This window comes from Chaetodon auriga, chromosome 16 (assembly GCF_051107435.1).
Source record: "Chaetodon auriga isolate fChaAug3 chromosome 16, fChaAug3.hap1, whole genome shotgun sequence".
In the NCBI taxonomy this organism is placed as follows: domain Eukaryota; kingdom Metazoa; phylum Chordata; class Actinopteri; order Chaetodontiformes; family Chaetodontidae; genus Chaetodon; species Chaetodon auriga.
The window spans coordinates 14,434,086-14,458,287 of NC_135089.1; the positions used below are offsets into that span (position 1 = coordinate 14,434,086).

General features: G+C 45.9%; 3 protein-coding genes across 3 annotated transcripts; 1 reads left to right on the forward strand and 2 right to left on the reverse strand.

Moving 5' to 3' along the window:
• Positions 1–535: 535 nt before the first annotated feature.
• cdr2l (cerebellar degeneration-related protein 2-like) lies at positions 536–8,585 on the forward strand. The gene is made up of 5 exons (XM_076752190.1): positions 536–946; positions 3,269–3,381; positions 4,602–4,750; positions 5,267–5,431; positions 6,016–8,585. Exons 1-5 carry the CDS (start codon positions 868–870, stop codon positions 6,941–6,943), a joined length of 1,434 nt encoding a protein of 477 aa, XP_076608305.1. The 5' UTR covers positions 536–867; the 3' UTR covers positions 6,944–8,585.
• Positions 8,586–9,129: 544 nt separating this feature from the next.
• Positions 9,130–19,120, reverse strand: arhgdia (Rho GDP dissociation inhibitor (GDI) alpha). Its single transcript, XM_076752191.1, has 6 exons — positions 19,046–19,120; positions 11,903–12,098; positions 10,979–11,062; positions 10,432–10,508; positions 10,280–10,343; positions 9,130–9,674 (listed from the first exon to the last, which is right to left on the reverse strand). The coding sequence occupies exons 2-6, from the start codon at positions 12,090–12,092 to the stop codon at positions 9,472–9,474; spliced, it is 618 nt and encodes a 205-aa protein (XP_076608306.1). The 5' UTR covers positions 12,093–12,098; positions 19,046–19,120; the 3' UTR covers positions 9,130–9,471.
• A 1,625-nt stretch (positions 19,121–20,745) lies between these two features.
• alyref (Aly/REF export factor) lies at positions 20,746–23,927 on the reverse strand. Its single transcript, XM_076753031.1, has 6 exons — positions 23,514–23,927; positions 21,939–22,097; positions 21,668–21,815; positions 21,406–21,469; positions 21,136–21,322; positions 20,746–21,051 (listed from the first exon to the last, which is right to left on the reverse strand). The coding sequence occupies exons 1-6, from the start codon at positions 23,751–23,753 to the stop codon at positions 21,037–21,039; spliced, it is 813 nt and encodes a 270-aa protein (XP_076609146.1). The 5' UTR covers positions 23,754–23,927; the 3' UTR covers positions 20,746–21,036.
• Positions 23,928–24,202: the final 275 nt, after the last annotated feature.

The window sequence follows — 24,202 nt, forward strand, 5'->3', positions numbered from 1 at the left end:
CGTCATCTCAAGTGGTGCTGCCTTCAGGGGCGCCTTGTAACGTACGGTTTTTATAACCCTACTTTCTGACACGTGAAAAGAGGTAAATTGTAAATGACCATTACCTTCATTTAGAACAACATGGTAGTATTGTCTGCGGTGGCTCATCTAAGACCATGTTTGAAGAAATAAAATGATTTTGGAAGGCTGGCTCACATTTGGTAAATACCTGAGAGAGACGACAGCAGCCACCACAGCTGTCAGTGATGGATTGATAGAGCTGTGCAACAAGCATGTTCCTAAATACACACCTCTGAAAGCTTTAGTAATATAGAAAATTAAAACAGGTCAAAATTTAACTTTATTTCCCATAAAGAGATCATTTTGAAATATCTATAAATACTCAATTGAAGAGAATTAGCTGCACCAATCAGTGATGGTGTTATTTTATTACTACTCAGCACTAATAAAACGACCTACAAAAGACAGTGCGGCAGCAGCAGGAGAGTTAAAGTCCCCATCCTCTCATTAGGGATTTCCGACTACACGTGAATGCAACAGCAGCAGCACTTGGCCACTGAGCGGCGCGCGGGCTGTCAACCTGCTTCTGCAGGGCCGTGCAGCGCATCCACACTGGCGAGGCAAGAGCAAAACACACCGTGATATTCTCTGCCAGATGTTTTATTTCATAGCTGCGGGTCCGCCGGATGTAGTTTCATTCATATCCGCAGATGGTTCAAGAAGCAGGTGCGCTGCCGGCATTTGTAACTAATTTGCCTCAAAGGGTTACACACTTGGGGAGCTGCGCCGCTGATTGTTGTCACTTCCGGGCGAGGCAGTCGGTGAATTCGCAGTCGCCGGTGAGGAAGAAGAAGTCCATCGGCATCGATGCTTCGTCCAGGCAGGATGGAGGAGTTTGTCACGGAGGAAGAGGAGCCGTGGTACGATCAGCGGGACCTGGAGCAGGGTGAGTGTGGGGTCTGCGTGGGGGGATCACGCCATGTAACAATGCCCCATCCACTAACACTGCACTGTGGGATAAAAGGATTCATGCAGGAGGGGGTGGATGGGAGGAAGAGATGGGGGTGCATCCATTGCAAAATATACAATGTCATTTCATGCTCGAGCACCATGAAAGATGTAAACTCATGCCTTTATGTCTCTGCATCTGAGTCTGGAGCTGCCTGCCCTTCATCTCTGCTCCCTTCCTCTGCCAATTATTTTGATCTCGTCAGCGGTGTTTCCAGGAATAGTCCTGCTGTCTGATTGAGTGAGCGTTGCCTCTGTGTCATCTCCTCCTCCTGTAGTTTCTCTGTTTTAAATCTATCAGAGTCCTCGTATTCCCTCTGCAGAACTGTGTGACACAGGGATGTCAAAGCCCTGATCATCAAGAAGGCATTATTTGTGGTGTGTGAGGCAACGATGCCGAACATGGACAGAGCCAAGACTGTGAAACAGTCACAGGCTTCGTGTCCAGTAGTTTGTCAGTTGATAAAAGCTGATAAAAGCTCAGTGGGCAACGATTTATTATGTAGCACGTGGAAACAGGCCAGCAGTCAGGCCTGATGTGACCTTAAATAACATTTAAGGCAAAGACAGAAAATCTATCAGAGGTGCGTTTGCTGTTCCACTTCCTGATTGCTGCAAGATGTGCGATCAGCCTCCTCAGCCATGACTTCAATGGATGCGCTTCCAGTGACAGCGCAGCTCAGAGGAGAGATGTGTGTCCTGGTTGAGTGTGTCCCTCTGCAGCATCACCCCACCCCCTGATTACCTGCTGACCCAGAGAGCTAAAGCAGCTTTGTGTTTCATCATCACACTGTACACAGAGAGGAGAGAAGCAGGTGGATTCTGCTGTGTGTGTGTGTGTGTGTGTGTGTGTGTGTACAGTATGTGTGTGTCGCCTTGCTGTCTGCATCTCATCTCTACATTATTCAGCTTGGAGCTCGAAGTCATTAAGCCCCTGGCTGATCTGATTAGGGAGCCCCAGACCAGACCTCCTTAGTCGGGATCAGAGATTCCAGGCTTTGGGTTCAGACTGGAGGCATAATTGCCGTCGGTGCTCACTGCTCCAAACAAACATCATCCTGCACACACTCAGGCATGATTTTGCCCCAGAAATGATGCTGTTATGAAACTTGTCATCTGCCACCTCTGGGATTTGCTGACCCCTGTTTCATTATGATCTGGCAAACATATGAAGTGCGTCTGGGCAGATGGTGCGGTGTGGTGATGTCATGTTTTGAGTCTGAGGGGCCTGCCATTGTACATGAGATTCACACATCAAAGAGCACCACAGGGATGCATGTGCAGAGAGCAGAGACATGAGCAAATGTGGACAGATGCCCTTTGTTTGTGATCAGGTTCACCGGTGTGTTTTGAGCAGATGTGACAGCCTTTTGTGTTGTTTCACGTGGTTGCTAATTGGTATTTTCTCAGCGCAGCCCCTCGTCCGTGCATGAAATTCTCAAATTACATAACTAATATCCCGCACGTGTCGACCCTCAGGCACAGAAGCAGCACTGTGACAGAGATGCATCTTGGGTTGGAGGCTCGCTGTGCTCTCTCCTCGCACACTTGCACTTAGCTCATTATCGCTTGGCGGCTCAGACCAGTGTCGTGTTGTCAGTTCTGCATTGTTGAAACGGGAAATTTTCTGAAAATGCAGCAACACGGGCGTACACGGTGTGAGCTAATGATGCTTGTTAATGATATTAGATTAAACAGAGGGGTTCCTGATGCTGGATTGGTATAGCAGATTACACATGGACACATACAGATGGATAAACTGTAAATCATTTCTAATTGCTTGTGTTTTACACCTACGATGATGCATTTGTGCGTGTGTGTTCCTGTCGTTGCTCACGCCCTGCACTGTGGTGATAAAACACTGCATTCATGTCCAGTAATGGATATCAATGGCTGTCTGTTTCTTCCCCGTCTCTCCACTCCTCCAGTGCTGTGTTGTTATGGGCTCCAAGTATGCAGAGCCAGCGGGATTCTCCTCCTCCTCCTCCTCAGTCCAGCTAGGCTTCTTCTCATCTGAGAAGATGAATAATGCATGCTTCAAGCTGTGTTGTAAAATAACAGCAACTGTGGTGTTATCACTGCTCAGGGCCCCGGTGTGCAGATGGCTACAGGTTTGTGTCGACGCAGGCTGAACACGGTGATGATGGTTGTGTTCAAAAACTCTATGTGCAAGTCCAACGACATGCAGCGAACTCCTGTGCTTGACTCTCTCGTCACTTTCTGCTGTTTACGTCCCTTCTTCTTTCTTGGCTCCTGTTAGACCTGCACTTGGCAGCCGAGCTCGGCAAGACTCTCCTGGAACGCAACAAGGAGCTGGAGGACTCCCTACAACAGATGTACATCAACAATGAGGAGCAAGTGCAAGAGATAGAGGTACGCTTGTTCCAGCTATTCTGACTCAGCCAGCGCATGTTCAAAAGAGTTTTATTATACACATCCCAGAGAAGAAATACCCAGATGAAACACCTGCCACGAACTGGCCCCTCTCGATGTTGTATCAAGCTAATTATTGTAAGAATAATTGGAAGAAAAAAAAAGAAGAAGATAAAAAAAAAAGATTATTCTGTGAACATGAAAGGATGTGTGAAATTACTGTGTCACCTCGTCACAGCTCAAAGGCGCGACTGCTTATTAGTCAGAAGGATGGATGGAGGATGAGGATGAGTGTGCTCAGCTGCAGACACAGAACACAACTCAGCTGAGGAGTCACAACAAAAACACTTCAGAACAGTCAAAGCGCTAGTGTCTGTTCTGTGTTTCAGAACATGTCAGTGTCTACTAGACTCACAGCCGAAGAGACAAATTGACATCATAGTTCCTTCATTTGGCGGACTTCTTTGTCCAAAGTGACAAAGTGCATCCAGCCACAGAAACAAGAGCGAGATGTGATTTAATTTATCAGTTTAAGTCATTTGTACCACTACCAACCACCAACTATTTCAATTATTTATCTCTTTTTCAACTGTTAATTCATTACTTTTAGCTCTTTCAGCCATTTATCAATTACAACCCCTTTTCCAAAAAGGTTGGGACGCTGCGCTGGCAACAACAGACTGGAAAAGTTGTGAAACGCTGAGAGAAAATACCTACTGGAACATCTCAAAGTTATTTAGCTTAACTGGTTAACAGGTTTGCAGATCATTACATTCTGTTTCTATTAATGTTTTACACAGTCCCAACTTTTTTGGAAATGGGGTTGTACTTTAAGCTATTTCAACCATTTATCTTAGCCTACCTTTACAATTATATCCTATATCCATCACTTTTTGCAACTTCAACCATTAATCCATTACCTTCAGCTAACTATTTAAGCTTTTATCTATGACTTAGCCAGCTTTTTATTCATTACAAGCTATTTAATCGTTCAGCCTTTTTGCTAAACATTTCAGGTCCTGTCCTTCCTAGTTTTCACAGCTGACTCCAGTATGTGACTATATTGATTTTTAATAAACCGAGCTGCTCCACAGTCTTCACACCCACCCCCTGGGAGCCGCAGAGGTACCCCTGTTCAGGGATCTGTGCAGTAGATGAGCTGTTGAAGATGTGTCTGTCACTAGTAGACTCACGTTCATATTAAACTTGTCTCCTCGCAGTACCTGTCCAAGCAGTCGGAAATGCTGAGGGAAATGAATGAGCAGCACGCAAAGGTGTACGAACAGCTGGATGTGACTGCCAGAGAGCTGGAGATCACCAACGAGAAACTGGTGCTGGAGAGCAAGGCCTCGCAGCAGAAGATAGACAGGTGATCAGCAGCCGGCTGTCAGTGTCTGAGGGTTTCACGAATACCGTCTTCTGCTCTCCAATCACACAGTGTAGAAAAATATATCTGTAACAAGAGTGACGCCACAGATCAGCCACGTCAGCATCAAGTACAGTAGGTTTTAAAAGGATATTTACACAAGCAGAAACCAGCAAGAGGCTGGTGCACCGATGTATCATAATACCAGGAAGTAGCTTTTGTAATTTACATTGCTCCACATTTGTGTGTTTACAGGCCTTCCTACAGCCTCTTAAGCAAAGTACTTTACTCTTTTTCTCTCTTTCGCAATTTCATAATGACAATCAGGGTTCAGAGTTCCTCACAGGTCGTATTAGTGGTCTGAAGTCTGTAATTAGTTTTCAATGGCTGCCTCTGTTCTTTCCAAATCTGCTCCTTGGCATTCATTGTTTTGTAACCTACTGCGAGCAAAGAATTAAGTAACGTAATAAGCACTGAGCAAATGCGTGTGTGTGTCTGTGTGTGTGCGTGCGTGCACAGATTGATGGGCACCATGGAGACCTTGCAGGGTCAGGTGGACAGCCTGACATCTCGGGTGGAGGAGCTGAGGACGCTGGAGGAGCTGAGGGTCCGCAGAGAGAAGAAGGAACGACGCAAGACTGTGCACTCCTTCCCCTGCCTCAAAGAGCTCTGCACTGCGCCAAGGTCACCGAGCGGTAGTTTCTTTTCTGCTGTACCGACAGGCTTTTCACTTTGACAGAGTCGCTGCCAGCACACGTCCAGACTGCAGTCGGGTTTTGTTGTCATTTTAGCTTGTTCACACAGATTAGCATGTTGCTGATAGTCGCTGCAAACAATACAGATGAACTGATTGTTCTGCAGGAATTGTGAGACTGCACTGCCCCACGAAGCCAAAAGTCAGTAATTACAGATTTGGTCCAAATTGACAAGACCAGAATTTGACTTTTGGACATCTTACCTTGCCATAGAAATGATTCTACCATCTAATGAATATTTCTTTGGGAAAAAACAGAACTATGAAAAAAGAACAAAACAACCAAACTGTACTGGAGCTAGTTCAGGCTAGCTGGTGAGGTAGTCTTAGCTAAAGCTAATTTAACCACTTTTTCTTGTTTCCAGGAATTGAAAATAATGTTTTGATGCTCCAACATGTTAGCAATGAGTTCCCAAGTTAATACACTGATGGTATGATTGTGCAGGTTTAAAGTATTTAACAAATCATGCTGAAAATCCAGCTCACTCAGCGATGCCACACTTCTTGTTTTCAGGTATGAGGATGGTTTCCTGCTGGCCAACCCAGGCAGCGTGGATCTTGCTGAGCACCAGCCAGTAGACGAGGAGAATGAGCGCCTGAGAGACATCATCTCCTCCTTGCGTGCAGCCATGGCCACCGAGCGGTCCATGAGGGAGAGCGCTGAGCGGGAGTGTGCCGCTGTGCTGCAGGAGTTTGAGCGTCTGGAACAGCGTCTTTTAGGAGCGGAGGGCTGCCAGCTGCGAGTTCGGGAGCTGGAGGCTGAGCTCCAGGAGATGCAGCAGCTGAGGGTGTCCAGGATGTGTCTGATTGGGGGCATGGAAGACGGCCTAGAGACGCTGCTCAACAACGGCCCTGAGACAGACACCCCGGAGGAGGGCGTAGGGCTGGAGGAGGGAGGTGAAGGAGAGGTGGGGGGCGCAGGGCAGCAGGGAGGCCCAGTGAGGAAAAGCTGTAGTGACACAGCTCTGAATGCCATCTCAGCCCGCGACGCCTCAGGCAGGCGCCAGGGCAGCTACGCCCTCCATGCCAACGGCGTGCGCAAACGTGGCATGTCCATCCTGCGGGAGGTGGACGAGCAGTACCACGCCCTGCTGGAGAAGTATGAGGAGCTGCTGGGGAAGTGCCGGCGTCACGAGGAGAGCCTGTGCCACGCTGGGGTGCAGACCTCACGGCCTGTCTCCAGAGACCCCTCCATGAAGGAGTACAGCATGGTCTCCGCGGGGCCTTCGACATCGGGGGCCGTTGCCACCCCTCCCACACCCCCCCAAACTCCCTCCACCCCGGAGGCCCTGGAGGGGATCAGCAGGCAGGTGGAGCAGGTGGACAAACGGCTCAGCCAGAACACGCCGGAGTACAAGGCTCTGTTCAAAGAGATCTTCTCCCGCCTGCAGAAGACCAAGAGTGACATGAACTCCACCAAGAGCAGGAAGAGTCACAAGTGAGCTCAGAGGAAGTGCTACTCATACTACAGGCAGCGAGCGCAGGGGCGACACAGGATTCTTCTTCACTTACCTCACTGTTTTGAAGGCGTCTTGTCTTACATTTGACCACTTGTGGTCACGGAGTTGGGTGATTAATCGTGCATATTGTTAGCAGCGGACGCCTCTGTTTGCTCTCTAGGAAGAAAGCTCGGCTGATTCATTTGAAGCTGCCAAACGTTGTGTTTCACTGTGCGGATGGAGATTGTTGATGTGGACGAAATGCCTTTTTCTGAGTGACCGTAACTGATAAATAATCTGAATTGAAGGATTTGTTAGCGTCTTAGGACTGTCTACTGTATGGTGTAGTATTTGTGATTGAGATGTGCTGATGCAGAAGCAGTTTAACTATTAGCATTTATTTTTTATTTATTGAATAATTAAGCCAAATAACTAATATGAAAGCGGAAAAACATCCATTGGCTTTGAAACGTCTCGCGGCTTTTGAAGCATGCGTCTGTCTAATAAACACTAAGTTCTAAGTTAGTCTTTAAACGCAGTTAGAAAGCGAATCAAGCAAGCTTTTGACCAGCTTGAGCGTTATTTGACTGCATTTTGAATTTGTTGGATGGTCCAAATCCAAAGCGGCCAAAGTGTACTGTGCTTAAGTGTTTCATGGAAGATTTGTTGACTTACATGGTTTAATGTAACTGGTGGTGAAGCAGAGGACACCTGTGGAGGGGGTGTTTTCACAGCATGCTTTACGAGCTGCAGGGGAGTGACCTGTTTTCAGGGATTTGTCTGATCATACATAATCAGTTCTGCACTGTGCTATCACATTTCTGTTGATTAAAGTAAGAAACATACATAGCATGTTTTTTTTTGTTAAGTGCTCAGGGAGGCAGGTTGAATACGAGCTGTGGGAGCAAAAATAAAGACGAAAATGCAGGACCTATCTGTTTGGTTGAATGAAACAACAGGACACATGCAAGCCCAGTCTGAACACTTTAATGTGAACACAGGAGATCAGTAAACTGTCGGTAATACAAGTAGCACACATTCGGTCAAACCCAGCCCACAGAGAGAAACATCAGTCCATGACAGCGGGATGAAGCTGCAGAGAGACTTCATCCACATACTTATGGAGTGTACAAAAAAAAAGAAAACACTTTCATATGGCAGGATGTGTTACTCATCAATGTCTGGTTGGGGACTGAGGTCTCTGTCCTGGTTTAAAAGTCAATTACAGACGACATCTCACCTCACTGATGTCGAGCACAGAGTGCTGCCGAGTCAGCAGGAGCAGCACGTGGTCGTAAGAGACTGGAGGCACAGTCAGCATTGGTCGTTTTTAAACTGGAGTGATACAAGGTGAGCGGTTCAACAGTCCTTGTGTTGCAGCTAAAGTAACACCTCGGAGACGCTGGAAGTATGGCCTCAGGGAGGCTGGAGGACGCTGGGTGACAAAAAGCCATTCGTCCAGCCTGGACTCGCATCTACAGCTGCTGTAAAAGATCTAAACACAAGTCGATCTAACTGCTATTTAGAAGGCTACAAGTACTGCAGTGAAAATGGTGTCTGCGAATAGAGACAACCACGACATCAACATGTAATGCTTTTACAAATCCTCAAACCTGAAATAAAGCTGTTAAAGTCTGCAGTCCTGATACCATGTCCGTGTATTACAAGTCTCCTTAAAACAGGCTCACATGATGGTCTGGCAAATATAATCTGAAGGCAAATGGCTCAACTGGGTTGTCTATTTCGTCTTAAGCGTTCTCGTTAAGGCCACGTGTTCTGCTAAATAAACTGCCAAAATATGCTGATCAGGAGCGGAGCAGCCACGCCTAAAGGAAGGGGTCAGAAGGTGTTCGAGGTAATTCTGTTCTCCCCCGTTCTCCCAGCAGGCCTTGCAGGGTGCGAAACCGTTTGAAAGAGAGGTGGCCTGAATTCCAAATTATTTACCAAGACCCCGGTACAAATAATCTGCTCAAAGGCTTTAGGAGGGCTGCGTCCAAGAGTTGTGTCCAGCAAAGACTGCTCAATGACCGTACAGTGGCCACATACGTACAACACTACTGCTCCCTGTACAGTGCTTTGAAAGGCAGATCACGGTAATCGTACAAAAGAATCTGAAAAATACAGAAGAGTGAAAAGGGGGCAGAAAGAGCAGGAAAGGGGCAGAGGGAGATCACATAGCTCATCACTCAGCAGTTAACAGACAAGATTTTTTTTTTTTTTTTACTCGTTTATCTTTTATAAACAAACCATTACGGCAAAATCTGGATTGTGCACACTGTTTGCTTTCTCCATTTGAAAGGTTGACTACTCAACAGAAGGGTGGCTGCAAACGAATGAAGCGTTAACGACGGGAGGAATGATGAAGTGATTGGAATTTAGAATGAGAGGAGGAAACTGGAAGAGCGGGTGTCCATGGACGGAGAGAGCGAAAGCTTAAATCAACACGTAATCCAGAGAAGGATCCAGACAGGAAAAAATGGAATGACAGCAGGAAAAAAGAAAGAGGAACGAAGCATGATGGCGAGGAGGAATCAGTCTTTCCAGTCTTTCTTGATAGTGAGGCTCCAGTCCCAGGAGAGATGATCGTGTTTGTCGTCGTCGGTGAACTTGGACTTGATGTTGTAGGTGGCGCGGGCCAGCAACCCTTTGGGTGACTCCTCCATGGTGGTGAGGAACTCGTACTCCTCGTTCGGTCTGGGTCCGTAGCTGCCGACCATGTAGTCCGTCTTGTCAACTGTGCATGAGAGAGGGAGAGGAAAGGAGTCGTAAGAGGCTTCTTGAAGATATCGTGCACACCCTGAATTCCAGCGGGAAAGTCGTCAAATGCAGCTACTGTGTGTAAACAGCTACTGAAAATGCAGACCAGCAGAGAAACACCAACCCACTGCCATTAACCTGTTGACTGATGACATGTAAACAGTCTCCACAAGCATAAACACACAGCATGACCTGCAGTTTCATCATTCCAACAGGGAAGCAGGTTCATTTTAGAGAGTTTTAGAGACTCTTCTTCACTTTCTTTCCAAGAATTAGACAAGAACATTGACACCACTCTCATATACGTACAGTAAATGTGTAGCTTTAGCCAGCAGCTCGTTAGCTTTGCATAACACAAAGACTGGAAACAGGAGAAACAGCCAGTCTGCTGGTGCTTGGTGAGCTTTGGCTGACAGAGCTCCCTGGCAGACAGATTTTGGCTGATTTTGACTCACCGTTTCCCCCTCTCTCTAGTCTTAGTCTAAAGTGAGGCAGCAATTAAGCATATTTCCCAAGATGACAGTTTATTTCTATAAGTCAGAGGATGCTCTGACAAATGTCAAAATGAAATCACTGTCTTACCCCTTACTCCTTTCCTGAATGTCTGCTGGCTGTACTTCAGGCCTGACACAATCTCCTTGTTGACCTGCAAAAGGCAAAATAAAATAAATCATATCCTGCTGAACAGTTTCACAAAGACAGTCCTGGGACTGACAAAGACCGGACTCTCTCACCTTGAAGTTGATCTTTATTCTGTATTCAACTCCCTCCTTCAGCACAAATGGGTTCTTCTTGAAGTTCTCCAGGTCTCCTAGCACAGTAGAAAACACAGCATCAAAGCAGAAGTCAGGCAACAACATGCAAGCATTTCCCCCCCCCCGACAGCTTGTAGTAATGATACTGGCCACCGGGTGGCACAGTACCTCAAGTGACCACAGCTCCTCTGCTCTGCTGCAGCTCACTGTGACCACCGAGGGAGGGCAGGAGCACCATCAGGAAGTGGCTCATTAACCCACTTACACAGGAGTCATGTCATTATTAATTAGCGGACTAATGGCCCAGCAGGTCGTTTGGTCTATATTTGCACTCAAGGATGGGAGTGATTACTGTTCATAATTGTTACTGTGAGCTAATTCTTCCAGTTTGTCTGCTGGAAGGAAACACAGCTGCCTAAATGTGGGCGTCTGTGCACTCATCTTTCAGATGTAAACGTAAAAAAATGATGTTTTCACTCAAAAAAAAGAACATGCCGTTTTAAACTGCAATACATGCTCCACTCACCCGTCAGGTCAAGGGTCAGAGGGTTTGGTGCCGACTCGCACAGCAGGGTCATTCGTGTCACCTGGACATTGGGGGCAGTGGGATCTAAAACGGGGAGAAAGATCATAGCGTGCACAATTATGACCATACGCTCATTCCTCTCGTGCGCCATGCTTTTTCACTCTCACAGCAGACTTTTTTCCACGCGCCTCACTGACTACATTTTAAACTAGTTCCACTCATATCATTACATTAAACGTTGAAGTTTTAACTCTAACAATAAAACACTGTAGCACTCTCTTCTACTTTCCATCCTCAGCCTGTAAAAAGGGACGGTACATCTACAGACCTCTGTGGGAGATGTGTGAACTTCCATGGTTACTAATAACACGGCCTGGACAGAGTCCAGACAGTGGACACTTTTTCCAGCTCTGACATGTTTTCACTTGGGTCTCAGGGTCTGCTTTAACTTAACCAATCATTTTTCCTCATTACTTCAGATGATTTAGACATGTTCAGCGTTACTCTCCTTGGATACTTGGAGCAGCTTTAACGCCTTGGTTTAAAATGTTTGAAATGCCCTGGACCTCCCTGTTAGAGTGGATATTATTCACAGATTCTCAGTGTAACTTGATATAGTACAACAGAAACACAGATCACTTAACGTCACACATCTGATCAAGTGAAATCTGTGACTGACTAACTGAGCTGTTTTCACATCAAACAACCCAGGTTTGATTCCCTCAAACTACTGGCAGTGCAAACAAACAGAGCAGGCATTTCAACGGCTATTAGAGGAAATATTACAGAGGCACAAACACACACACTCACGCACATTACACCTTTGAAGACATAATATAAAACAAGTAGAGCTTGAAATTCAAGTGTGTAAATGTGTGCTCCTCTATGACTCACACTCACTCATGTACAGCAGAGACCACTAACCTGCGACCACAGCCGCATTGCCCAGCAGTGCCTCCTTGTACTTGCGCAGGCTCTCATCATCCTTGTCCAGCTCCTGGATCTCCTGTAAGCTCTTCTGGGCGGGAGCTTTGTAGTCCACTTGGCTCTCGGCCTCTTCGTTGGCGGCTGCGATCGCTGCCAGCTGCTCTGGTGTCGGCTCCTGTTCTGCCATCGTGTGCTAGAGAGTGACAGCGGAGAGGAGTGGTTAGCGGACGGGGAAAGGGGAGCCCACACGACAGACCACTTCCCTTTTCACTCGTGGCTTTGCTTTAATGAAATCTGCCCTGCGTGTGGAGGAAGGCAGCACATGGTTATCAGACACCTGCTTGCTGGATGATCATTACAGATTACTTATCCAGAGGGAAGTGAACTTTGACCTGGGGAGTGCTCTTGCAACGTAAAGCAGCAGTTCATGTACAAAGACATCATAAATAAATCACACTGCTCCTCTACTGTTTGTTTGCTGTTTTTTTTTTCTCCATATTCTGTTTTGGTCTCTTGGACATAACCACACATGAGCGCTCAGCAAGCAAAGACGTCAGCCAGGACACGTGAGCATCTGGCCCCTCTCAGTTCCTCTGACATACAGCAGAGGCCGGCGGTCTGAGAGCTGATGATTATCTGAGCTCCAGGGCTTCTCTCCTCCACCACTAACTGCTGTCAGGCTTCAGCAGTGGGACAACAGACAAGCAGCAGCGCTAATGTGGCTCTCTGCGCCGACAAGCCGCTCACTTCTGAGCACGAGCGAGGAAGTAGATTCTGAGCAGGGAGCGGCTCACCGACACAGTGACATCATGTTCATTTTCAGAGAACACGGAGGACCTTGGAGGACGTTACAAAACTCAATTGTTGCTCATAAAAGGTTGTGGAGGAGTTATGCATTAATAACATCTGCTGCACATATGTTGGGAACGAGGCCTGATCAACACCTGCAAAAGCCAAGAAGCAGCTGGATGACGGTGTTCTCAGAACACTTGTTCTGTGTGGTCTGCTGTCCTCTTGTTCTCCCCGTAGTCCTCACAGAACATGCACACACACACACACACACACACACACACACACACACACACACACACACACACACACACACACACACATCGGTTGACTGGTGTTTGAGCTAGTATGCGCTTGTCAAAAACCAACAGGCAACTACCACCTCGAACTTCTCCTCCTGAACGTTTCACATTTGCATGTTGAAACAACCCAACTTCCTGTAATTGAGTGAACTCAAACACGTGTGAGCCAATGGCGTCAAGCTGCGGAAGACGATTTATGACTCTGAAAAAGGAAAACGCAGGCCCGAGGGATGTTAAAGGGCTGAAACAGAAGATTGGTGCTTGAATGTCAATGAGGGGATCTTTTCTGAACCTGTGTCCAGAAAAAAAACAACAACCCTCAAGTGAAAGAGGAAGGTGATGCACAAGCAGCTTCTCCATTTAAGTCTAATTACACCAGACTTGCTCTAAAGTTAGTGTAAATAAGCCTCTTTTTTTTTTACATGTATTATCTCAGTTTCATTTACTGTTACGAATCAGTGATAATGTGTGAGTTAAAGGCCGTCATCCATCAACACAGGCAAGCTAACAAATCAGACAAACGCAAACACAAGAAAACCACCAGATGATAAATAGTAAACTGACGACATGCTGAAAACAGGTGGATACACTCTGCAAAAATAATAGCCGAGCGCCTGATTTACAATGTGAGGAACCACAGTCCTGCAAACAGAAACCCCACGCCGCAACACAAAAACCGGTTCTCTGCCTCTCCAGCCAACCCTCCTCTCGCCTCTATTGCCGTCTGCCATATTTAGCTGGGTGCGAGCCAAGCAGGAACTGAGAGCGCGGTGCTGTTTTTCCAAATGGGGCCTCCGTGCCTCCATAAAAGCACAAATTCCTTGTCTGCCAATAGCGTGCTTTAGACTGGTCAGCTGTGTGTGAGTGTTTCTGGTCGGAGAGAATGAGTGAGAGGCTCCTTGTTGCACAGAGAGAGAGAGAGAGAGAGAGAGAGAGAGAGAGAGAGAGACAGGAAGCAAGGCCAGATAACGCACGCTTGCCATCAACCAACAGGTTGTTCTTCTCGCATCCTCTCCTTGGTTGCTGCCGTCTCTTGCAGCGAGCTGCAATGTGCCAAACTGTCAGACAGAGAGGAGGGAGTGCTGCGTCCTATGAATGCATGGTGTACAGAGCTGCACTATTCAGAGTCATGGAAGACACACGGGGCATGTGGTCGCTTCTCTGCTGCATTTAAAGTCTATGGCTACATTAGTCGCTACGAGCATAATGCACCTGAATCTCTGAACTGCTGGCAGGCAAGTTGCACTGTGGAATATGTAGGTGTCCTGGTTTGACACAGAAGACGAATGTGTGGAATAAAAAGGACGGTGTCTCAGGTTGATTTTAATCTTTTTTTACAGTCCATTTGAGACTGACAATGCTACAGGAGCGCAATGCTAATGTGAAAATATTCTATCTTTACACGCATCTAACACAGATCTTTGAGTTTTGGACTGCTGTTCGGACAAAACAAGACATTGGATGAAATTATCTTAAATCCTTTTTGGTTATCTTATCTGATGCGTAGGTTATCAAGCCTTCATGAGGGTCTTGATAAGGATCAACTCTTCAGTCCAAGCCAGGTGTGTTAGAGAAGAACTGTGCAGCAAGTTTCACTTTGTCTAAGTAAACATTTTGCCCTGCCAATGTGTATTTGACGTGATCCTGCACAGCTGCTAGCGTTCGGACAAACTGTACATTTGAGCACCTTTGCTTCTTTTCGGGTTTTAAACAACATAAAAGCAGAAATCTACACCCAACTTGCAAAACTGCTGTGGATTTTATGAAGTCGTTCTGAGTGGACTGCTGTGCTGCCTCTGCTGTGTTTGTGTGGCCTGTCCTCCTCACAGGTCTCCATGGTTGAGAGGAGGTCATGTGGCTCATGTTCTGCCTCTGTGGCAGCACCAAAGGCCACTCACCGTCCTCCTGAATCCATATTCTTCAGATTCCTCCTCTGTTGCTCTTCCTGAGGTATCTTCCTTGTTCCCCTGTTAGAGGCGTTTTTCCTTATCTGAATGAAGGCTCTAACAGCATGGCGGGTGTACAGAGAGCCACTGTGGATTTGTGATTCTGGGCTATATAAATAAATCTGACCTGAGTTAGAAACTCTAGACTGATTCACACTGCTTTTACACCATGTGTAGACACAGCACATCACTGCTCCCTGCACACCACCCAGTGCTGCTTCCCTGCACTCTTTCACTGTCAACAACATCCCATTTGCTCACAAATTTAGAAGAAACTATTTGTAAGCGCGTTAAACAATGTCTGCACACAGCCTCACCACTCAGAGATGCCATCTTAACTGAGCATGAAATTGATGATTCAGCAAATTACAGGCTCATGCACTGAGTAAAATAGATTAGTTTGAACAATATTGACATCACCATCCTCATAATGATACATATTGTTCCTGGGTAAGTCGCTCACACAATGCGGGCTGCGGCTAACTGGCTACATACCAAGCGGACATGAAAAGACCCTGTTATTGTTCAGCCTGCTGGGAGACGACACGCAGGCCATGAGATCATGCAAACAAAGACCGACCATGCTGCAGAACCTCTCCACCTCAGTATCCTAACCTCCACCTGCGGGCAGCTCTCTCCTCCGGGAGGATAAGCTGTTTGCTTGACAGGGCTAAGCAGCACAGTTTCACCAACACACCGGGCTTGGCAGCAGCTCAGGCTTAAGATTAGGCCTGTTCCTTAGCAACACTGCTGAGCAGTAAGATTATAGAAAGTGGGATTACAGCTAATGAGGCATTCAGGGACAGAACAGCAAAGTGTTCAGAGGTGACGCCTCAAGAGGATTCACCAAAAGGAGTCATTAGTGTCATCGAAGCGTTGCCGAAGATAATTGATCAGTGAGCTCAGTCAGGACAAGGGAATCCCTGTGGGATGATACAGGCTTTATGAAGTGGAGGGGTGTGTGTGTCTGTGTGTCTGTGTGTGTGTGTGTGTGTGCGTGTGTAGGAGCATGACTGTCTTGCAGGATCGGATGAGAGACATTAAATACTGAATGTCGATAAATGAATGATCATTACTGCCTTTTGAGAAATCGGCGAACAGTTGGACTCATTTGTGGAAAATGACGCATCTGTGGCATCAAATCTAGATACAAGACCAGATATATGACTGCAGTCATTGAGGGACAATAACACGGGAAAAACTATTTCAATTACAGTTCGAGCTGACTACTAATTTCTGCTGTCAAGCTTAAGATGAAAAATATGTCATAAAACAATGACTGACTGCTTGTTTAACTTATTCGAGGAATGTTCTGGTTTCTAATTATCTCCTGACCGCACTGACATTCATCTCCATGGCCATCAGTACAGGGTAATATTTAATTTTGTTAATATTTCCTGACCTAACGCTGAAGACGTCCATCATCATATATGACTGCAGTCTGATGTCACTGTAAGGACTCTGTCTGGTGCCACTGATCAGACTGGAAATCTTGACTGCAGCCCTGCTCACGACCCTCACTACAAAGTATACAGCTTCCACTCTTGCAAGATATAAACTAACTAGAAATGTTTCGTCATGATAACGCTGCAACGGTGTTGTAGAGGCACCTTTACTGATAATTTGAGAAGTCGAAGTCTTGCAGCTGATGGTTGATAGTCTGCGTTACCAAAGAGAAAAAACAGGACGTGAGCGTTGCGTCACAAAAAGCCAAAACTGGTAACCTTTTTGAGGCATGACATTTCTCTCTCAGCTGCACCTCCCTATTGAAGATGTCACCCACGGATCTATGGCTGCTTTGATCTCTCCTCTCTGCTGGTCTCTCTCATGCAACACTCGGCCCGCCACAGACCTTTGCAGTCCCTTTCAGCCTCACGATTTAAAGAATAATTCAAAGAACATTTTGGCCCTGCTGACCCTCCCCGGGTTCTTGTGAATAAATGATTCTGCAGCCGTTCTAATGCAACTGGAGCTGCTGAAATGAGCGCAGCCTGCAGCGACGTGTCAATGCAGCTCGTGCATCAACTCGCATGCAATTTTGCACTATTTGAAGCATTTCAAAGTCAAACTCTCACATGCAGAGCAGCACTAGTTTTTACATTTTTGCACCATCACATCAGCGGCTCCTGAGCGGAATTGTGATTTAAAAATCTGATTATCGCCGAGCCTGTACTCTTGATAATACAGTGACTAAGTAGAAACTCAGGCTGCAAACTTTTTTTTTTTTCTGTCAAGCATTTACTGCACACTTCCTTTTTCAAGCAAGCTTGATGATTCACATCCTACAGAGCGCGAAAACCACACACTGCAAGGCTGAAACATGGCTCATCTTCTTAGCAATTCCACCTGTGAGGCCAACCCAACCTAATCATTTTTAAAGATGCTGGAATAATAAACTATCAAAAGGCACCAACTAGATGTTGTGGCAATAGATAAAATCATGCTGGGTTCCATCAAGCTGAACGTGTGGTGTTACACATACCAAAGCTTTGCGGAAGTGTTGCGCCAACAGCTCTTGCCAGAAGTGATGCAACATACAGCTTTAACAGACATAAGGAAGGGGCTGAAAATAAAACAGAAATGCCTTGAAAACTTGTTACAAGGGTGTGTTCACTGTCAGTAAGTGGCCCTCGAGCCTTTTAACAATAATAATGTTTGCTGGGTGTCCATCACAGAATTTGTCGTATCAGTAGAGAAGATTGATGCCATCTCAAAGAGAACAAGCAACACAGAAGAGGCGCTGTGGGAGGGATGAGAAACAAAACATGACTCTATCCCAGGAAGAACCAGAACAAATAGGAAGCTTTAAAAATAGCCGGTGAGAAATCCCTGCTTGCAGCGGCCGGAAGCTGCGAGTGAATGGGAGAGCGAAGGTGCCAGCTGAAAGGTCAGGGCTTATTCCCCGGCTCGAGAGGAGTTTCAGCGACATGCCCAGATTCAGTTTGGCAGCAGCCTCGCTGCGAGTGACGGACTCTTCACTGTGCAGATTTACGGCTGTAATCTGCAACAATCTGATATTTCACTTGCATCTGAATACAAGCTATGTTCAACTTTTATACACTTCAGGCCGGTGGTTTTGACCCTCTGACCCTCCTGCTTGAGGTGCCTGGAGCTTATGATACAGATGTAAATCAAACTCTCTTCCTTTAGTGGTTATTTCCTCATCCTCAGGCCGACTCAAGATGCAAAATGAGACATCCGCTCATGCTGCAAGGCTGCTCGTTTTCAGGTTGAGTCTGAACAAATGAAAAAGGCCGTGACATAAATGCATCATCTGAAAGTTCTTCAAGTCCTGAAAGGGAGGAAAAAAAGTGCCTCCGGGCCATTTCTGTCACAGGGGAAGGAAAGGGAGGATTCACGGTTTAGAGGATCTCTTTGAGAAATCACTTATCAGCCGTCCAGCTGAGCACACTATCACACAAAAGTGCACAAAAAGTGAAGCCCGTTTGATGTGAGCAGATGTGATCTCTGTGCACTTGACTGTGAAAGCCTTCAAAAAGTCAAGATGGTGGCTGGTTGAAGGTGTGAGCCCTATCCGCCAAGTCAAACTGAAAGCGTTCCAGGAAGTGGGACAAATTGTACCTCATGTTACCGCGACGAATTGGGTCACACACATTGAAAAGCAGGATAAATTACTCGGTTTCTTTCACCATTTGGGCAATGCATCCATTCATTGTTTGTGAACAATTACACGCAATGGATGGCATTATCGTTAACGTTACCTAACGGTCGACACTGGCAGCTCGGATCACACTCAACACCCGGAAATGAACAACTAATGATCGCCTCTTCACTCCTCACTGCCGCCAGATAAGTTTATAATGACCTGGCAAAAAAATTGACGGATTAAGAGTCACGTTGACTTATATTACCACTACAACAGCATTAATCTAAAGTAAAAAGGCCAAGCCCTGACTGCAGGAAGTTGCTCTTTGGTAAACAAATTCCTGCTTTCACAAATTCACGTTCATGTGGTAAGTTGCTAACACTTCCTCTTCAGTGCCGAAAAACTTGCTAAAAACTTGCTAAATGCTCAGAAATGTATGCTTACCGTCTAAAACGAGTTATAAGACGAGTTGATGAAGTATTTCACTAACTCTTACCGTTATTCCGCTGGTAGGCTGGGACAGTCTCCTCTGAATGACGGTGAGAGGGAGCAAAGTGAAGCGGCAGAGGGAAAATCTGAGCCAACAAGCGCTGACAGAGCACACAACGTCCGGTTCACTGCCTTCAAAATAAAAGCAGCCTTTTCCGGGGAATTGGACACAATGGAACATATGGAAATGATCAAAGAATAGGTCGCCGAAATATCCATATAGATCCTTTACACACTAGTATATTGTCCATGATCCAGTACATATTTTACATAATAGGTCATGATTTGTGTCACTTCAAACAACTTCAAAAAAAGGTTAATTGGATTTTTAATGAATTTGGGACAATCATCGGACTGTCGACATTTACTTGAGTACAATTGTGAAATTCTTTATTGAATATTTTATGTTACTTTATACTTCTACTCTTCAATTTAGGGAGACACGCTGCTTTTGAGTAAAAGCGTTTGTATTTTATATGCATTTTCTACCTTTTCATGCTGGTTACATTGCAATTTACTTTTATACTATGATAATAATAATTATTATCATTATGTCAACGTATCAAAATTTGAAAGCAGTATATTTTCATTACAGTATTTGATAACACAGTAGAGACTAGAGACTTTAGTAAGAGTATTTTACATTGCGGTATTACGTTTACTTAAGGGACCTGATGATCGTTTGATTGCCTCATAATTGTGAAAACCCAACCGGATACTGCCTTTGTTAACCATCGAAAGTTTTGTCTTTAGACGCTCTTTCTTCCGGCTCCTTGCGACACGCGTGGGCATGCAGATCTGTACTGCACGCTCACATATTTTGTAGTCAGCGGTCCATACGTTTTACTACATTCTTCACTTTCGCCTCAGTTTTCGCTCATTCCCGCAGCTGAAAAGCAACTGCAGATGTCCTCTACGAGGTAGTACACAATGCATGATTCATTGCATGCCACAGCTGTAAGCAGGTACTCAGGAGTACATCTGCAAAACCGGTAGATCCACAGTCAGGTTGGCATAAATATATTGTAGAGTGAATATATACAGCACAGACCGCGGATGGTGGATACAGAGGAGGGCGACATCTAGTGGCAGCATGAACTGTGAGTCGTAACCGTGTTCAACTCTGAATCAGCTGTGGCAAATTTCCTATTACAGCTAAATAATGAGGACAGACAAATAACCATCGATTGTAACAATTACAATTCAATTGACAGCCATCAGTCTGTTCTCAATTTAGACTTGCACTTAGTATCATTGAGCCACTCACAACAGATTTGTAATGTTTTCAGTTATTCTGTAATATTTCATTAGTTGTTTTGGCAAAACATGAACCAACATTACTTCAATACATTTCTCTTTTCAGAATGAGTCATTGTGGGTTTCAAAGTATGACACGTTAATCCAAAAATCAAAACCCTATCAGGCCAATGCACCAGTCCTTCACACTGAGATGCTGCTTAAGATCTAAACATTGATTTCATGCCTTTGATTACTAATGGAAATCAATTGATTCAAATCAACACACACTCATACACACACAATATAAAACTGGTGGGGGTCTGCAAGACACCATTTAAATTAGGTATAAAAAGACAAAGCATGTGGGAAAATCACTGCATTTATTCTCGACAGAAAATAATGAAGCAATTTGCTTGTAAAAGTGAATTTAAAGCAGACACATGGACATAGACACAGAGAGAGACGTCATGTGGTTAATATGCACTGCAGGTTTTATTACAAGTTCCATTAACTACAGGGTAGAGGAAAGAACTGGGAAAACCCAATTCACATTGTCCTACAGCCAAAACCATTTTCATCAGAAAAAAGGGGAAGAAAAAAATACTGGTAAAAAACACTTCGGAGCATTTAAAAGAAGAGGTTGGAACAATAATTTCAGACACATCAGAACACAACCAAGTGTAAAATATTCTGCACATTTGTAACCACCACCCTTCTGTGCAGACAGGAAGGGGCGACAACTCGGAAGAGCTTCATTTCTTAGCTGGTGTCCATCTGAGAAAACAAAACCAGAATGAAATCAGCCAGCTGCAAAAGCACAATCTGTCAATTGATGGCTGTATTGACAGCTGAACATACCCTTGCATTGTAGGCGTCTAACTGAGCGTCAAGTTCTTCTGCTGACAGCTGCTGCTTGCCAGTACCGCCTCTGCCACCTCGACCTCTTCCTCTGGAACCGCCTGCACCTCTTCCTCCACGTCCCCTCTGCATGCCTCCGAAATTGCCCCCACGATTTCTGTTCATACCTCCACCCCCTCTGTTCAGACTGAAGACAAGAATGGCCATCACACACAGTGTCCACGATGTTTGCGAGAGGATATTCTTTTACTAAAATGCTGTTCCACTCACCCCTGCATAGGTCGCCTCTGTGTGTCGATCTGTGATGTGACAAGCTGTATGTTCATGGGTCGCCCTGGAGAGAAAAAGACATAATAAACCTCACAATGTGGGCAGGGCAGTGGTGCTGAAATGATCACTGAAGTACTCAGCATGGCAGAAAATTGGCAAAACAGTATAGACAATGTCACTGAATAAAGAATTAGTAGAAAGTAGAAATACTGTCAATAATTCAAAGCTAGAGGACATGTGATACATCAAGTTTGAGGCCTACCATCAAGTGGGATGCCATTGTACTGTTTCATGGCCTTGAGGGCATCTGCCCTCCTTTCAAAGTGGACATCTGCGGTTCCTAGGCTTCTTCCTGACCGGTCGTAATGAACTGCAGCCTTTTTCAGAGTCCCAAATTCAGCAAAAAGTTCCTGGGAAAGCAAAGGAAAACCCTTAGTAGCTATACCTTTGACCCATCCCATTTCACAAACCAATCACAGCAAGCACGCTTCACTCACAACAAGCACTAATTGGAAAGCTGAAAATCCAAATACCTGAATATCTGCATCTGAGACTCCAAAGTCGAGATTGGAGACAAGGAGCTTCCCTCCAGTTTCCACACCAGCTCCTCCGCCACCCCCAGCAGCACCATTGAAGCCACTGAAGCCGTTGTCAAACATGTCGTGCTGCCACTTATCTGGAAGCTGTTTAGGCTGCAACAGACGAAAGAGAACGCACCTGCTGACTTCAGGATCCCCTTGCCTCTGTCAATCACAGAGTCCACACGGCTGGGTGTTGGGGCAAGCAGGGGCTCCGCTTCGAACAGGGCCAGGGTGCTCAACTCCCCCCAAGAGGGTCCCCAATGTTCCCTGCCCACCCCATCACTACAAGCAAGTGAATCAGTTCAGACAGAAGGACATGTGCAGGACAATCAACTGAACAATTAACAGCAAGGGGATCATGTATATTGAATCAATATGCACACAATGTATATAACATGAGATCTAGCAGCATCTACTGAGACTGTATACATTTACTCAGGCTATCAAGTAAAAATTGAGCTGTTTATTATCATCCCAAACCCACCCACAATCTCTATACTAACCCTAAACAACCCCCCCAAGCTAGCTACCAATATTTCCCCACTGTTGCTCTTGCCATCTGCGCCTCCACCAAAGGCTCTCCAGATATGATCCTCGGGTACACAGGGGTCGCCTTCTGAAGCAGGGTTGCCTCCAGCGTTGCACCATGTTTCCCGGCCCGCCCAAAAGTTCTTTACCAAGCCACGAAAGGGGCTTTCATGAAGGGGGAAGAGTCCATTAGATGAGGGAGAGGTGGATCAGAAAAACAACTAGGGCCAGCTACCCCCTCTATGCGAGCGTGGATTATTTGAGCGTCCATTTTGAGACCACGCCATTTTGATTGGGGCTTTGTTTGGCTCGTCTAAAACTCTCATTCACACTTAAGGAGTGCCGATTTGCCATAAATGAACACTATCAGGAAGGGGGATGTTGAAGTCCACTGATCCATCCACAAGTAACAGCCACACTGGTTGAAAAGCCACCAAACAGGCCTTGTTGTGAAACCCGCCAGCCACTCCCGAACAAAAGGCCGCCTGGTCGCTGCACCGGGATACTATGCTCCCACAGGTGGAGGAAAAATCATTTGCGGGTGAACTTTCTCGATGAAGGAGTTTCTTCTCACCATCGTTTTGACACTTGGGCTGGGAAGCACTGCTATTGACCATGGGCGACTAGCTCTAATTTAAGCTGGTGGATTCAAAATGGCGCCGCCGAGGCCTTCGCGATCCAACTTTAGCTAGTTAGCCAATATGGCTAACATTCGCGTTCTCCAAAATGCCTCTTCAAAAAAATGATGTAAGACATATGGGTTGTGGGAGAAGGGACACACTATGTATACAACTTCCATTAATGCTTAACCGCAAACCACAGAGCTCTCACATGAGGGACACGGCGGTTAGAGCAATCATTTCATTCGCTTGACTAGCAAACTGGCTAGATGGTTAGCTAGCAAGCCTACTGGAGTATAGAGGGATGTTACCCAGGCATTTTCAGGTTTGCCGAAGGTTTTTTTCCTTTTTCCTGCCCATTCCGCTAATTTTCTCATACCCTGCTGTAAGGCGTTGGTCTGCCTCTACCGCGGTTCAGGCTCTGTCGGTTCCTCATGGGGCCGGATCCGCCGCCTCGGCCTCCAAATCCTCCGCCGCTGACTCCAAGACGCCCGGCGCCTCCACCTCGGCCGCCGCCTGAGCCTCCGCGGCCTCGACCTCTTCCTCCCCGGCCTCCACCTCTCTGCTGCCTGTTCTGCTTGATAATGTCGTCTAGAGACATATCCATTTTATCGGCCATTATGCTGCCCCAATAAGTTAGTGCTAAACTGTCAACAAAATATAAAAAAATACACCCTAGTCTCGATTGGTCCCTCTCTTTGCCTTTTCACAGCTCGACCCTCTCTGCTCCGACGAGAAAACACAATGAGCTAACGTTCGCGGTATGTAGAAAAGCTAGAGCGGTGCGTACTACACGTACACCTTACGTCACCACGTAATATGCCTGAATAAGACGCAAACGCCATTCTGCTGAAATACCGTTAATTGATACAAAATGCGCTGCATCACAAGCACAAATCATCATGCATGAATAGATCGTGTTCTTTAATAACTGATATTTATAGTTTTAAGTTTTGCTTCACAGATTCTAATCATGTCGATCTAAAACATTAGATTATTACAACATAAATTCTCCCAACTATCTGGCTTAATGAAATTCCTTCCAGTGCACATTTCAGGGTACCTTTC

Coding starts and splice junctions, on each gene's coding strand:
- cdr2l (XM_076752190.1), top strand. CDS start 868: ATGCTTCGTCCAGGCAGGATGGAGGAGTTTGTCACGGAGGAAGAGGAG. Junction 3,382..4,601: donor AGCAAGTGCAAGAGATAGAG/GTACGCTTGTTC, acceptor GTCTCCTCGCAG/TACCTGTCCAAGCAGTCGGA. Junction 5,432..6,015: donor GAGCTCTGCACTGCGCCAAG/GTCACCGAGCGG, acceptor TCTTGTTTTCAG/GTATGAGGATGGTTTCCTGC.
- arhgdia (XM_076752191.1), bottom strand. CDS start 12,092: ATGGCAGAACAGGAGCCGACACCAGAGCAGCTGGCAGCGATCGCAGCC. Junction 10,344..10,431: donor GAATAAAGATCAACTTCAAG/GTGAGAGAGTCC, acceptor TGCCTTTTGCAG/GTCAACAAGGAGATTGTGTC. Junction 9,675..10,279: donor ATTCAGGAAAGGAGTAAGGG/GTAAGACAGTGA, acceptor TCTCATGCACAG/TTGACAAGACGGACTACATG.
- alyref (XM_076753031.1), bottom strand. CDS start 23,753: ATGGCCGATAAAATGGATATGTCTCTAGACGACATTATCAAGCAGAAC. Junction 22,098..23,513: donor GACCAACGCCTTACAGCAGG/GTATGAGAAAAT, acceptor CGTCTGTTGCAG/CCTAAACAGCTTCCAGATAA. Junction 21,323..21,405: donor CAGAGGCGACCTATGCAGGG/GTGAGTGGAACA, acceptor TCTTGTCTTCAG/TCTGAACAGAGGGGGTGGAG.